Here is a 15144-nt window from a genome sequence, read left to right as displayed (position 1 = left end):
TGGTCTTTTTTTTCAAGAATAAGGTCCAAGATTTAGAATAAAAGTTACATGTAAACTGTATTCTCTATTTAACAACATTACAGTAGGTCAGTAGTGAAGGTTGACCACTTATTTCAGATTCTGTTTGGTCTTTAAGCATTCTTCGACAAGTTATTTTGTCAATTTATGATGGCATAGCAGTCAAAAAAAGACAAACAAATTCTGGGGGGTCTTTCGAACAAACTGAACCCCTTCTGCCTACAGGTCTGTACTGGGTTGCAGCTAGAAGGGCATCCGCTGTGTAAAACATGCTGGATAAGTTGGCGGTTCATGCTACTGTGGCGACCCCTGATGAATAAAGGGACTAAGCTGAAGGAAAATTAATGATTGTACTACATTTTTTTTTATTTCAAGAACTTTCTTTTTAGAATGATGAAATTTATTTACATTTTTAGTGTAATAAGTGCATATACGTTATTATTTGATTTAGTTCCTGTATGTAGGCATATCTTGCTTATCTAGGGGGGAACTAAATAAAAGAAAATCTAATCAAAAAGATAAACTCAAACTAATTTTATCTCATTCACAATTTCCTTATTTTATTGTTGCACACATGAAGATTATCACTAAAAGCTGGAAAACTAAAGGGTGAGATCTGTTTTGTTACTGACATTCTTCATTTTAATGGGCTATAATATGCAAAGCTTGTGTTTCAGCCAATGATAAACTTATTGTAAAAGTTTAATGTGACTGTACAATATCATAAGGTTCCTTTTACAGCATCGATGCTGTAATGTAATCAAAATGTAATCAGTTAAATAGACTTAAGCATTCATTATGTTGTTCAAGCGTAAAACGAGATGAAAGACTTTGTAACTGCTAGCACTGTCAAGATCAACAGGCCAGCACAGAACTCCATTAAAAATATTGGGATAAAATAGGCTGTCATATTATAAAGAAATGGCGGGGGAAATGGAATTATTGCAGTGCTTTTTGTCTGGTCAGAGAATTACTTTATATCATAGATCAATCAGGCAATGAAGATCACTGATTTTTAAAGCAATCAGACCTTAAACTTGGCAATTTTATAATGAAAAGACAGAAAGTTCACAGGAAGCGCTGGGGCTGGCTGGCTGAAATTAAAAGTCTGCACTACCTCATTAAACTTTTTTAGCTATATTTCCTCAGTGATTAACTCAATTAATTTTTTTTATTCTACATAGCACAGTGTGTTTATGTATCTATTGGATAAACACATTTGCATTTATTTGGATTATTATCCATTATACAATGCATTTATTTGTAGTATTAGCAATAAAATATATATTTTTGGTCTATTAAAAAAAAATCTACATTTTATTTGAAACATTTTATTTAAAAAGTTTTTAACATTACACTCAAAATTAAAAAAAAATGTTAGTTTAATTGGTGTCATACACAGTGTGTGGCTTTAGTGTAGCACCCTGTTACAACTAACCCTGCTGTGTCATGGTTTTCTCAAAACTGGCCAGCAGTCACTGTGTTTTACACCTTTCAAAATGCTTCCATCTTTTAACCTAGAAGACGGCGATCACAACAATATAAGATTTTACTTGCATACTTTCACAGATTAAAAAAAATATTGATAATGATAAAAAATACTTTTATGCATCCAAATTTTGCCAAACATTTTCAATGATTGGCAGGAAGACGTCTGCCGACACTGTGGTGAAAACCTCAGAAGCATGCCATGGTTAACCCTGAGCTAATACCTTAAAACTCTGTTACATTTAACCCTGCATTACTTTGTGCTCTGCGCTCCCCTATTTCTCGCAACTGAACAACAGGATGAACTATGAAAATGATCACCTCATGTACACCTTATGTGCTTTATTCAGTGTTAAATGCTAATAATGTGAGTTTGAATGACATGTAATAATGCAATAATTAAAGCAGAAGCCGATTGTTCCGATAGTTTACCTCAGATCTAAAGAGAAAACCGTTTGAAATTGAACTTTAGAGCTGTGACTCAGTGCAAGCCAACAAAATATCAGCGATTCTGTATGTACATTTATTAAAGTTAAAGAGGCTTAATATGTATTAAATAGATTGTAAACCTTACCATTTCATTGAAGTGCAGTGAGTGCACTATTTTGTGCTTCTGAATGGCTGTATTTTAATTTTTCTGTCGTGTTGTGTCTGGTACAGACACACAAACTGCTTATCACTGCAAATCTTGTCACATACGTTGATAAAACACAGGGTTACAAATATAACTTGCTCAGCTAATGTTTACTTTGTAATATTTGTTCATTAATAGACACCTCAAGTGGAACTCTCATTTCGGAGTCTGCTACTGTCCAACGGAGGTCGCATTTTGGTCACAGATGCATGCTTTGAGAGCCTTCATGACTGAATGAATGAAATGCGCTGTTTTCCTCTGAGGCCACCCGGGGGGCTGAAATTTAATTTGTTTTGCATTGGGTGGGTTAAATGACTAAGACAAAGACAGACGGCTGATGCACATTTTCAAAGCAGAATAAAAGACTTTAGCATTGTTTTTCAGATAAACAAATATGGTATTTGTATGCTTTGGAAGAGTATAAAACATAAAACAAAAATGTTCTACTTACCTAATGTTTTTTTTTTCAATTAATCTTTTGCACTAGTATTCAACAGTAATTTTGTTGGATATATTTATATAATCTTACAATTTAATTCATGCTGTCTGTCTATGCATTTACTGTGTTTTAACACAAGAAGTCATTATGAATCAGAGCGCATCAGTTCTTCAAAGAGGCAGGGCTCTTCTTCCTGAAGAATTACAATGAATTTCCCTTTTGCAGTTGCACCACTTGAATCCACAGAGTCACAAATGTCTCTCATAACCTGCTGACTGGGCAAGTTACTCTGTATGATTTTAGAATATAATTCTTTATGAATTATTTTCTGTTCATGAAGTTTATCTGCAATGCTCTTCACATTTATAACCCTCTGAATGAAAGCCAATCTGTGAGCATCAAAAAACTCACTTCTATCAGAGTTCAGTTGCGGCTCATCCTGGACTTGCTTTAAGTGGACAAATTCATCTTTCCATATAGTGGCCGTCCACACCGACACCTTGTCTTCCTCTCTGATGAGATTCATTTGTACATCATCGTCCTGAAGATTCCTGACCTTGAAGAAGTTTGGCTCAAAGTCTGTTCTGAATGAAATTCCCTCTACAGGATGCACAGATGCACCAGGAACCTCGAGGAGATGTGGAGTTTTCATCCGAAACGGCCTGTTAGGTCTGGGGTGGCTGATCAGAAGACTTGATCTTTCATTCTGCTCTACTCTTTCTTTTGAGCAAGAATCATTGACTGGGAAAAAGTAGACGTGAAGAATGAGAGGATCTCTACAGCGCATGTAGAGGAGAAGATTACAGTGTGCTTCCCATTTCATGATCCAGTTTATAATCAGAGTTGTGAGAGAGAATGATGGTTGACATATTTTAGCATGATAACGGCTGAGCTCGACAGATTGTACAGATATTCCTTCATCTCTCTTGCTGAGGAGCTTGACGGCGTTGGTGAGAGCAGGATCTGACTCGGCTAAACACATATAATGAGGCAGATGAGCCTCCTTCAGCTTCCCTGAGATCACATTAACATCCAGCACAGGAGCGACTCGCTCACACTGAAGCCTCTCCAGCTCTGCGTTGAGGAAATGTCCATCCACTGCCCGGTAGTGGAGAGTGACGTCTCCATCACAGACCCATCGCATTCTGGTCCTGCAACACTGGAATCGACCCGCCGGAGTGCTGATCCTGAACTCTGAGCCTCCTTCATCTCTACAGACTGACGGCTCCACCTGAAGCCACTGATCTGAATCAGCAACATCAACACAAGACTGACAGTGAAGATCCAATGCAGACGCTCCAGAGTCACAGGTGCTCAGCCTGCACAATACAGATGATCAGGATGAATCAAATCACTAATGTATCAAACAGACAGAATTTTTTTTTCCCAAAATAAATATAAGATCTTACTTTTCCTGTTTGTCCAAAACCCTTCGTTTCGAGCTGCTGCATCTGAGATAAATCAGACAATTATTTATTATATTTACATGATGCACAACACCCCTCAACCAACAAGCAGGCAATGTGTTATTGTCGTCACCTCAATCAATCAAATATATATCACCACATTCCTCCAGAGTTTTGTGCTGTGACCGAAGTTTCTTTAAGTGACTCAATTTATTACATTACAAGTAGACACTGACCTCAGAGTCTCACACAGGGCGAGTGCCGGCTGAAGAATCTTGAGTTTAGCAGCTGTTAAATCACAGTACATGAGCTTTAGGTATCTGATGTTTGGACACAACTGAAGACAGTAACGCAGCGCCAAACAGTCTGTGCTCTTTAGAAAAACATTAGACAGATCCACTGATACCCAACTTGCTAAAGCTTTTCTTGTATACTCATCATCCTGGAGCTCATACAGACAGTGCAGAGCAAACAACTTAACTCTATATTGCTTTGACATTGCCCAAATTATTTCCAGCAGTTCCATTTTCAGATTGATCTCGTCTACGACTTTCCAGTCACACCTTTTTGAAAAATGGCTGTCCACTTTAATATTTAAGAGACCACAGGCAAACAGCAGATGAGATGAAGACATTAAATATGAGATTTTGTCTGTAGACAAGCTGTCAGTTGTTTTCCAACAGTGATCTTTTTTATCAAGGAAGAAATCAAGAGCTGTGAAGAACTTCTGAAAGCTGACATGCTGTATTATCAATACTTCTCTGTTCTTCTCTGCCAGCTGAGCCTGACTCCTGAGCATTGACTGACACTGGTGATGATCCTGCAGCAGAGTCGACACAAAGTGCACATATATGGATGTGGTGGTCTTTAGTTCTGTCATCACCTGATCAGCATCTTTCTTCAGACAAAAACAGACCATCCAGCACAGCAAAGGCACAGTGCAGGTGGTCAGTAGGGTTTTATTGGTCTTCACGCTCTCGTATGCTTTCTTGAAGAGTTTCTCATCCTGAAAAAACTTCTGGAAATACTCCTGCACCCCTCTCTCAGAGAAACCCTCAATCTCTGTGAAACGCAAAGGTTTTTTCAGGAGATTCATCATCACTACATCAGCAGCTATACATTTTGAGGTGACGAGCCTGAATGACCGAGGCAGCAAGATTCCCTCAAACAGGTTCCTGAGAATAACGGAAGGTGGAGCTCTTTTGGATGGATCAATGTGTGATAACGTGAACTTAGTGAATGGATGAGATTCAAACTCATCCACTCCATCAATGAGGAACAGAACTTTCTCTGGTGTTAATTTTAGGATCTCAGAGATCTGATCAGATGTTAAGCTACAGTTCCTGCTCAAGAGCTCAGTCAAGCTCATCTCCTTAGAAAGACACTTCAGCTCTTCCCACTTCAATAGGAAAACCATATCAAAGTTTTTATTGTAAAGTTCTCCAGATGCCCAGTCTAGCATGATCTTCTGTAAGATGAAGGATTTTCCTCTTCCAGAATCTCCACTGAGAATCACAGTTTTCGGTGTGTTTCTATTACTGTCATGACTGAAGAACTGGTTGATTCTGATGCTCTGATTCTTGTCATTTGATAACAGTTTAGATGCTGTTTTTGTTCCAGAAGTGTGCGCAGACTTCACATATTCTTGACAGTATTTCTCTGTCTGCATTTTACTCCTCTGAATGATCACTGGTTCAGTGTAACGGGTGGCCAGACTCACAGGTTTATCAGATGGAAGTTTGTACTCAGTCACAAACATGCAACTTTCAATAATGGAAGACTTGTACTGACGCATCATGTTCCCTGCAAAAAGTAGAAAAGTCATTTGTGTTGATGGAAACTTTATACAAAATATAAATCAAAAATCATTTTAGAAGATGCATCTCCCCTCCAAAAAACACAATTGGAGGAATTAGAGCCTTAGAATAAAGCAGTTTTGGATGCAGCCATTGTAAAGTTCTAAAACTTTTAAGAAAAACTGTCAATAAGTAAAAGCATTCAAGATCTGTTTTGAAATGTTGCTTACCTTTAAATTCCTTGCCAGAATCAATGTCTATTTAAGAGAGAGACAAAGACAAAAGTTTGTTAATTGTACATTTAAAATATATTGTGATTATTTATATATATACACCATTTAAAAATGTAAAAACGTAGATTCTGATGGATGCAACACATTCTAACAAGTTCAGACAGAGGCACACCACCATACAGTATATAAGAATCAGCAAGACAAGAAACATCTTGTCTATCAACAAACAACAAACCTTAATGTTCTCAACCTCTAAACCAAGATGGAACCAAAATGTCAAGCTGTGGTGCTAAATAAATCCACAGCACCGAGAAGTGCATTGGAAAACCACTATCACAGAACACAGTCTGCAGCTGCATCAAGAAATGCAATTTTAATATTTGCTACTCAGTCAGTTACAAAAGGACACTGAAAAAAAAATTGTGTTCTCAATTCACAAATAATTAAAGATCATAATTAAAAGGAAAACTCAATGTGTGCAGTGTGAGTGCAAGCACTTAGAGGAATGTATTATTTTCTATTTCTGTTTTTACCCTAATCAACAAATAGGTGCGGTTCATAAACCCTCAATTCTATGTCAAAAGCAGATTTAACTTGGTCTCCTCCTGCATCCAGTGCTTCATAAATCTCTATCATCTTTTCCTCATCAGTATTTTCTAGGCTTGTCTCCTCATTGAGGAAGATCTGGGATGGCAGCTCCTCCACAACAGGCCTCTGAGATCGTTGGACATACAGGAAGATGAAACAATGATCTGACACAGGACAATGATAATGGAAGGAACAAGTAAGGAGAGAAATCAAGGAGAACAGGTGAGTGATATTAGCTTAATAGAATAATAGGAAGTAGCCAGGAGGATGGCAGGGAAGTGGAAAGTAAACAGAAGGCATGTGGCGAGTGATCAAAACAAAACAGAACGTGTCAAGGAAAAATGCATAAACTAAACAAACACAGCAACATCCTTGGCTGAGGGCAATTTGGGAAGAATCGGTTCACCACCATAAGGATGACGGTGTTCCGCATTGATACGGGTAAACCAGTAACAAAATCAAGGGCTAAGTGTGACCAGGGGCGGGAAGGGATGGGTAGGGGGCAAGCAGGATGGGCAGGATGGTGTCCTTTGAAACCTTTCTCTCAGGGCTCTCGAACAGGCGAGAGAGGAAGTTGGGATTGATGTTTTTAGACCCAGGCCTGCACAAGAGTGGAGAAGAGAGGAGAAGAGGCTGGGAGGAGCTCTACAGCAAATAGAGCAGGGTAGGGTTGATACGGAGGAAAGGAGGTGGCCCGGGACTTACTGAACATCAGACAAAGATTGCGATACTTTGTCTGGACCCTGGTTAGATCAGCAGGCTCCACTTGCGACACAGAAGGAACAGAACCTTGAAACGGGGCAGGACCAAGACAAGACTAGAGACATGATTGACTCCAGGACAAGACAGAGTTCCCAGAACAATCCATGTGAGGGCCATGCTGCACCAACCAGAGATGTCCTAAAACTGTAGGAGCACGGAGTGAGTCTAAAATGTAGATTGATATGCCAATGCAACTGGGTTCCTTTCCACAGTCCTGCAGCTGCATGTTCCATGGCCCTCCAGCCCATACTAGAAGCATCCGTCGAAACAACAACATGGCTAGACGCATGTTCTAGAGGCACACCGGCCTGTAGAAATGCAGGTTCTGTTCAAGGGCTAAGGCCGTGGTGACACAGCAGAGCGTGTCTGGGGATTGTGAAGCCAATGCTGAAGTGGTCTCATATGCAATCCGAGTGACGTGACTGCGGCTGCAGATGCCATATGCCCCAGGAGCCTTTAAAATGATTTCAGTGGGACCACAGTTTTTCCCGTTGAACTCTTTCTTGAGTCCAAGTTCTACCTGAGAAAAGAGAGGCTCTGCACCTGGACAAGCTTGCTCTTTTCTCGGTTGACCCGTAACCCCAACAGGTAGAGGTGCCGGAGCACCCTGTCCCTGTGCATAACCAATTGATCCCGTGTGTAAGCTATAATCAAAAAAGCAAAAAGGTTCTGAGCGATGCGCGTCTGGCAGTATTAACCTGCGGTCACACTAGAGTTTGAGCGTGTGCTATTCTGTAGTACGGCACTGCGAAATTATGCATGGGATAAAACAAGATGATTAGATATTTAAAAGAGCAAGCGATTGATACATATTTTACATTTCTGTCCAGAGAGGTCATGTTTTGATCCTCGATTGGTCTCACGCAGTCAAGTGATGTGATTTTGCAGGTCAGACTTCACCCAGCTTGAACTTTCCAACACAGCGAACTGCGAAACCTGTCGCAAGAGCTTGCATTTCCGGTTTGACACATTCGTGTGCATATGAATGGAAGTCTATGAGGAGAAAAGTGAATGAGGAGAATATACTGTATAGTATAAACTGTATGCATTGCTTTTGATACATTATAAAAAGTGTCCTCTTGTTTGACGATAAATATCAGACAAGCATTAATGAGAAATATTGCTAATGAAGTTTCATTCATTAACTATAGCTTGAATAGATATGATATAGAATTTAATTTACTGTAAAAAATAAAAGTGTTTTCTTGCTTGGCGATAAGTTTCATATGAGATTAATGAGGAATATTACTATTTGAGGTTCATACATACAGTTGAAGTCAAAATTATTAGCCCCCCTTTGAATTTTATTTAATTTTTTTAATATATTTTTTAAAGAAATGTTTACAGTATGTCTGATAATGTTTTTTTTTCTTCTGCCGAAAGTCTTATTTGTTTTATTTCGACTAAAATAAAAGTAGTTTTTAATTGTTTAAAAAACATTTTAAGCTCAATATTATTAGCCCCTTTAGGCTATATATTGTTTAGATAGTCTACAGAACAAACCATCATCATACAATAACTTGCCTAATTACCCTAACCTGCCTAGTTAACCTAATTAACCTAGTTAAGCCTTTAAATGTCACTTTAAGCTGTATAGAAGTGTCTTAAAAAATATTTAGTAAAATATTATTTACTGTCATCATGACAAAGATAAAATAAATCTGTTATTAGAAATGAGTTATTAAAACTATTATGGTTAATAGTATAATAGTTTTAACTACTATTATGAAACTCTCTATAAAACAAAAATTAAGGGGAAAAATAAACAGAGGGGCTATTAATTCAGGGGGCTATTAATTATGTCATCAACTGTACATATCATACATAATGTTTATAGTTGTGGCAATACCTTTACTCCGCTTTACTGGAAGCAAGCATTTAGGATCAGAAAGCTTGCGTTTCCTCCTGACAGCACCTGCTAACATCAACCAAATGAAAGATCATAAATCAAACTGTAATGCAGTGAACTCATAATTCTCCCTCATAAATTACTGTTTCCTCAGCTAAATAGTGTGCAGTACTATGGTTAGAAAAATGCATACTGACAAACAGAACAGACAGGTATGGCTAAATTAGCTCCTGGAAGGGCATCAGCTGAATAAAACATGCCGGAATAGAGGGCAGTTTATTGCACTGTGGTGACCTCTAATATTAGGGGTGTAACGATATTCCAAACCGAACCGAAATATCACGATACACCAACCATGATACGTACTCTCACACCCCCTGCTGCTGCCCATTGTTGAGGTTGACGTCAGTTGTCTCTAACTAATTGAACCAATATATAAGGGACTAAGCCAAAGGAAAATGAATGAATGAATGTCTGGTGCAAGGTTCAATATGTGTTCGTTGAGAAAGTTACATTTGTGCTCTGGCTACTTTAAGGGAGGTGCACCAAAAAGCAAGACAGGGAGAAAAAAGTTCAAAAAGAAAAAAAGTTCAGCGGTTGCAATTCTGTTGTACTGCTGTTTGTGAATGCTATGTTGATGCTCCAGAGTAAAGAAAAGTAAATTAATTATCACCCTGGTAACCTGTGTTTATTTAATATACCCAATAATAAAAACTTAAAGTCCCTTTAAGGCAAGCTGGAGCACTCACTCTGGTACTCTGGGCTCAAATTCCAAATTGAACCAAAAACAAAACGATTAGAATTGGCTTAAGATTGGCAATGAAAATCCAGGAATTGCAACCAGCAGAACCTGGGAAGTTTAAATAAATAAATAAATGATTAGTGCAATAAAATGCATAATGTCTCGCCTCTCTTCCTCGCTCACTCGCTATAATAAAAATGTTTAATAAAAATTTTTTTGTTAAACACATAATACAAAATCTTGTAGAGGTAACAACATATTAACAAATCAACAACAAAACATTCAGCATTAAACCTAGGGGGGAGTTCAGATTACAGGTAAGGCAATAATGAATAAATAAATAAATAAATAAAATAAATAAATAAAGCTCAATATACAAGAAATTTATAATTTATTTATGTCCGATGTTATTTTTTGGGCACAGGAATTTTTAGGTAATTTCAGTGAGAAGTAATAGAGTTTAAGTTTGTTGGAAATGTTTAAAGCATGGGGGACAGTCTTTCCACTTATAGCAGTGTGTATGATATTTAGCAACAGTATTCACAATGTTTGGACTTGGCTAATCCATCAACACAAAAGAGAAATCATTGGATGTTAAAAACCATGATGTTTGACATTTTTAATGCCAGCCATTCTCTAACATCACTCCAGAATCCACATGAAATGGGGCAAGTACAAAATAGGCATTTCATCCATAAATCCACAGAAGGTCTCACTCTGCCTTATCAAATTTAAGTCACTTATGTAGAAAACAGACCGATTTTGAAATGCATCTGGGTCAATATCACTATAAAGTGCCCTTTGTTGTCCCCATCACAATCATGGAGTTATTTTGGCCATTTTGTGTAATAATACTATTCTGGTTGGATACAAGTAATGTATAAGTACTTTAATACACTTTTGTACAATAATATATGCATTTAAGTTGGTTTTCTTTATTTTATTCCACTTTCTTCTAATGCATCACTGCCCTTCTCTTGTGTCCCTCATGCTGGACAGCAGACATCAACGAAGCCTAATAATGATAAAAAAAACACATAATCAAACAAATTTCCACTTTCCTTTATTGTTACCATTAGTTAATAGCAAATAAAAAAGGTTTTTGCCATTTTATTTGTATTTTTACAAAAATATCTTCAATTTCATATGCGTCCCTGAACTTAATGTCCACCCTGTCATTATGGGTCACTTGGCCCTTTAATTACTAATATGATGCAATCAGTGACATCATCACCAGAAGGTTGACATATTTGAAATGAGATCAGACCAACAGCATCAAGAAGAGTAAGTACTTCGTCTTATTTTTCATGTTTATCATCATTATATGTTCATTGTTTGATGTGGTCACTCATAACATGTCCACCCTGTTGGCGTGAACATCTGAAAAGTAAATATTTTTTTTTGCCAAATTTTTAGGTATATTTGTCAAAATACTTCAAAGTCACCTTCAAGTTAGCGTGTTATGATTGCTAGTGTCCCACCATGTGCTTAATAAAAGCAGATTAGCTAAAATTGTCCACCCTGTCATTGTCCACCCTGTCATCACGGCTGTTATGACAGGGTGGACATCAACCGCTGAGATGGGTAACATAAGACTACGTATCACATTTAATGACAATTTAGCAACAATAAAACTGATTGTGAAAACATATTTTACTGTATTTAGTGTGTGCTGATAGAATAATTTTTTTTTTTGAGAAGTATGGGACTTAATGGAGCTGAGTAGCAAGGCGTTACAGAGAGCGTCGAGATGCAGACCCAGACAGAAGAAAGCAGTATCGTGAGGGAGAGAGAGCCAGGTGGCAAAGAAACAGGCAGACTGGAAAGAAGAAGAGTGTCAGTGAAATAAGTGAGCGTAAGAGAAAAGAGAAAGAGATGGAGGGAGGCTAAAAGACAAGCCAGAGCACCGCCTATCTCTCCTGAAGCTCAGCATGAACCAGGGCCATCCAGGTTGGAATCTATAGTAGACATTTAGGGATATACTTAAGCTGGTTAAATGTATTTTGAGATATTGCTTGTACAGTATGTAGACTATGTCTTGACTGAGTCTCTCTCTTATACGCACACAAACACAGAAGCGTGTGCACATGCAGGCTCACACACTCTCTCTCACACACACACACACACACATAAGGACACTCAAAATTTTCCCTGTGTGTCTGTGTATGCGTGCGTATATGGAGAGAGACTGAGTGTGCATTTTAAAGATTTATTTAAGTATTAACTATCTTAACTGGTTTTGAAGTAAAACTTTTGGGGGGAGTGTAAAAAAGTTTTTTGTTTTCACAGACAAAAGCGTCAAGGACAAAACATTCGGAGAAGATTAACAATAAAACTAAAAAAGGAGATTTGACAGCTGGAGATAAAACTTAAAACCATCACACATATTAGTATTTCATGAATTTAATGGTAAAACTGAAATGTTGTAACGTTAATACATTGTTTGAGCTGTTCGTCATCCCAGAGCATGTTCTTGAAGCCAGGGGTATGGAATCAAAGCCAGGGATATGGAATTTGTTAAGACAAAAGGGCACTGTATACATCTGTTCTTTTTTGAATCTGTTTAAGTGTGTTATTATTGGCACTTCTGTGTCTCTTCCTTCAGTTGTCCTCCCTGTCATGTTACCGTCCACCCTGTCATATGCACTTTAACTGAAAAAAAATAAAATGTCTTTATACAAATGACAATATTTAGCATTTGTTCTTTTAGGAACATTTAAGGATAAATTGGTTTTGGATAAATTCTGGTCAGATATGTTTCCTATCTTATTTTTTACTTTAAATGGTATGTAACTCGGGCAGAGCTCTGATAGCGGAACATAGTTTTTTGTTATTTCCAAAGTTTTTGAAGTTCTTTCTAATTTAAAAAATATATATATAAGAAAAGGGACAGAAATATGTTCCACAGGTGTATTTTTTAGAATTATAACACTGTCAGAAATATTTGCTTTCTGTATCCATTTGTCCCTGACAGGGTGGACATATTTTGTAAGTTGGTCCAAATGTTTTTGCTTATAATTGTTTTATTAAAGGTCCAGGAGCTGGACCAACCAGCAATTGTTGAAGTTTAAAGTCTTCTTAAAAGAATAAACATGTGGTTTAACAAAAAACTTGAACACCATCTTTAAGAAATTTTCATCTGTCAAAGGCACTCTATGGTGATATTGACCCATCTCTTTGACTTTTTGGCCATTGAGTGCATTTAGAGAAAGTGTTTTCTATTAGACCAGAATGATTTACAGGCGCATTGTATTTGACATAATCATGGAACAATTTAGCTGTAAAAGCACAACTACCTTATTCTTGACATTTTTATCAGAATCAGTTCTTTTGCCAAGTGTGCTTCACACACACACACACAAGGAATTTGTTTTGGCTACATAAGCTTCCAGTGTACATAAAGTGACAAGTGATAACACAAAATAAACATGATAAAAAGACGATTAAACAGAGATGCAGTTAATCAAAAGATCTGAATGTTGAATTGTAGGCTATGTACAGATTTATTATAAATATACAGGTGCTGTGTACAAATGCGAATGAAAAACGTTTATTGCAAAATAGGGGAATATTTAACTGTTCATTAGGTAGATGGCCTGAGGAAAGAAACTTTACCTGTGTCTGGCTGTTTTGTTCGGTGCTCTAGCGCCGACCAGACAGGAAGTGTGCTGGGTGCGAGGCGTCAGGAGTGATTTGAGGAGAGGGTGCTCGCTGCAGAGCCATTTGAGGAGAGCTGAGCTCCAGCGAGGGGGAGCATGAGCTGTCGCTCCTCCTCCTGTAAGCTGTTTTAATGCGTACACCAACCCCACCCCTAACCCTACCCCCAGTGACATTAAGGAGTTCAAGCTTAAGCTTCCCCTCGCTGGAGCTCAGCTCTCCTCAAATAGCTCTGCAGCAAATAGCTCTGCAGCGAGCACCACTTGGATTTGAGAGCCCTTTTACTCACTCTGGAAGAGAACAGTTCTTGAAGAAGGGTACTGCAAATGATCCATTTAGCAGTCCGGACTATTCACTGTAGTCTACAGAGGTCGGTTTTGGCAGCTGAGCCGAACCAGACGGTGAATAAAATATCTAGTAATTTGTTATTACTAATGGATACATTCAGCAATAATGGAGTAGCCTAAAACCAGAATAAGTCAAAGTACTTTGAATTAAGTGAATCAAAGATAAAGGAATAGCTTTACAGATTTTTAAATAAAGTATGTTTTGATCTGCATTCGTGCGTTGATGCTATTTTTAAAAAAATATAAAGCAGGCCAACATTTTGTTCTAATTTCCATTATAAACTTGGCTGCTATTTCTACAATTTACTGCTCGTTTGCTCATTTTGTGACATTTAATTTAATCGGAGGGATTTTACTTCACATTTACTCCTAGTTATATAAATAAGTTTGTAGCTTACCTTCGAATAGAAATTTCTTCTTCCCATCATTTAAGTTCATCTTACTGACTTTTGTGGATGACCTGCCTAACTTAAAAAACAGATAATAATAGATCTGAAAACCTACACAGTAGAGCATCAGTCTCGCATCGATCTGCTGTTTCAACCGGAAAAAAAGTCAAAGGAAACGAAAGTGTATTCAAGCAGGCTGTGTGGTGTGATTGGTTGCTGCAGCAGGGGTGACATAGCAAAGCCATCAACCAGGAAACCTGCTAACTAAACATGTCTTCATTTTAAGATAAACTGCCTAAATACGGAGAGTAGTTATGCTAAAATATAATAATTATATAATTCCCCAGTATGCATCCTGTAAACTATAGTCTATATGGTTTTGCATTTATAAACCATTCTGGTCATTTGTCTCTATAAATGTATTTAAGGGGGAAAGTTGTTTTTAAAACATTTGGTTTTCCTTTTTAGGTTCTTTAAAAAATATCTCAGCGATTCTGAATCTGATCCAAAAGGGAGATGTAATAATATATTAATTTTAAGTACCAGCTTATTCATAGATAGTAGCTTATTCCAACAGCAGCTAGTATTTAATTATATTTTACTTGTTAAGAAAAAAACTGTATTTTTATTAAGGATTATAGTAATATAACTTTTATAACAAGGGTTAGTGTAGCCCCTTTCTGATTTTTTCGCTTTTTAAACCCCCCTATATAACTGATTGTCAACAAAATAAACAATGTAAAGTAAACCAATTCACAGATTATCAAACAGAAAGAAATCCTTCCCACTGCAATGA

The 15144-nt window shown here is 37.4% G+C and overlaps 1 protein-coding gene across 6 annotated transcripts; it reads right to left on the bottom strand.

The window, feature by feature from the left end:
* Nucleotides 1-13: 13 nt before the first annotated feature.
* si:ch211-66k16.2 lies at nucleotides 14-14533 on the bottom strand. Of its 6 annotated transcripts, none has more exons than XM_073929970.1 (7): nucleotides 14358-14507; nucleotides 9214-9282; nucleotides 6250-6367; nucleotides 6012-6038; nucleotides 4222-5788; nucleotides 3989-4030; nucleotides 20-3898 (listed from the first exon to the last, which is right to left on the bottom strand). In XM_073929970.1, the coding sequence occupies exons 5-7, from the start codon at nucleotides 5781-5783 to the stop codon at nucleotides 2725-2727; spliced, it is 2778 nt and encodes a 925-aa protein (XP_073786071.1). In that variant the 5' UTR covers nucleotides 5784-5788; nucleotides 6012-6038; nucleotides 6250-6367; nucleotides 9214-9282; nucleotides 14358-14507; the 3' UTR covers nucleotides 20-2724. The 6 variants fall into 6 exon arrangements, 5 of the variants coding, with proteins under 5 accessions (XP_073786065.1, XP_073786071.1, XP_073786082.1 ...); XM_073929981.1 differs by lacking the exon at nucleotides 6250-6367 and adding an exon at nucleotides 8183-8357 and having other exon boundaries at nucleotides 9214-9279; nucleotides 14358-14495; XM_073929974.1 differs by having other exon boundaries at nucleotides 9214-9279; nucleotides 14358-14487.
* Nucleotides 14534-15144: the final 611 nt, after the last annotated feature.

This window comes from Danio rerio, chromosome 2 (genome assembly GCF_049306965.1).
Source record: "Danio rerio strain Tuebingen ecotype United States chromosome 2, GRCz12tu, whole genome shotgun sequence".
Lineage (NCBI taxonomy): Eukaryota > Metazoa > Chordata > Actinopteri > Cypriniformes > Danionidae > Danio > Danio rerio.
Note: the sequence above shows the minus strand (reverse complement) of the source record. Positions and strands in the feature narration are given on the sequence as shown.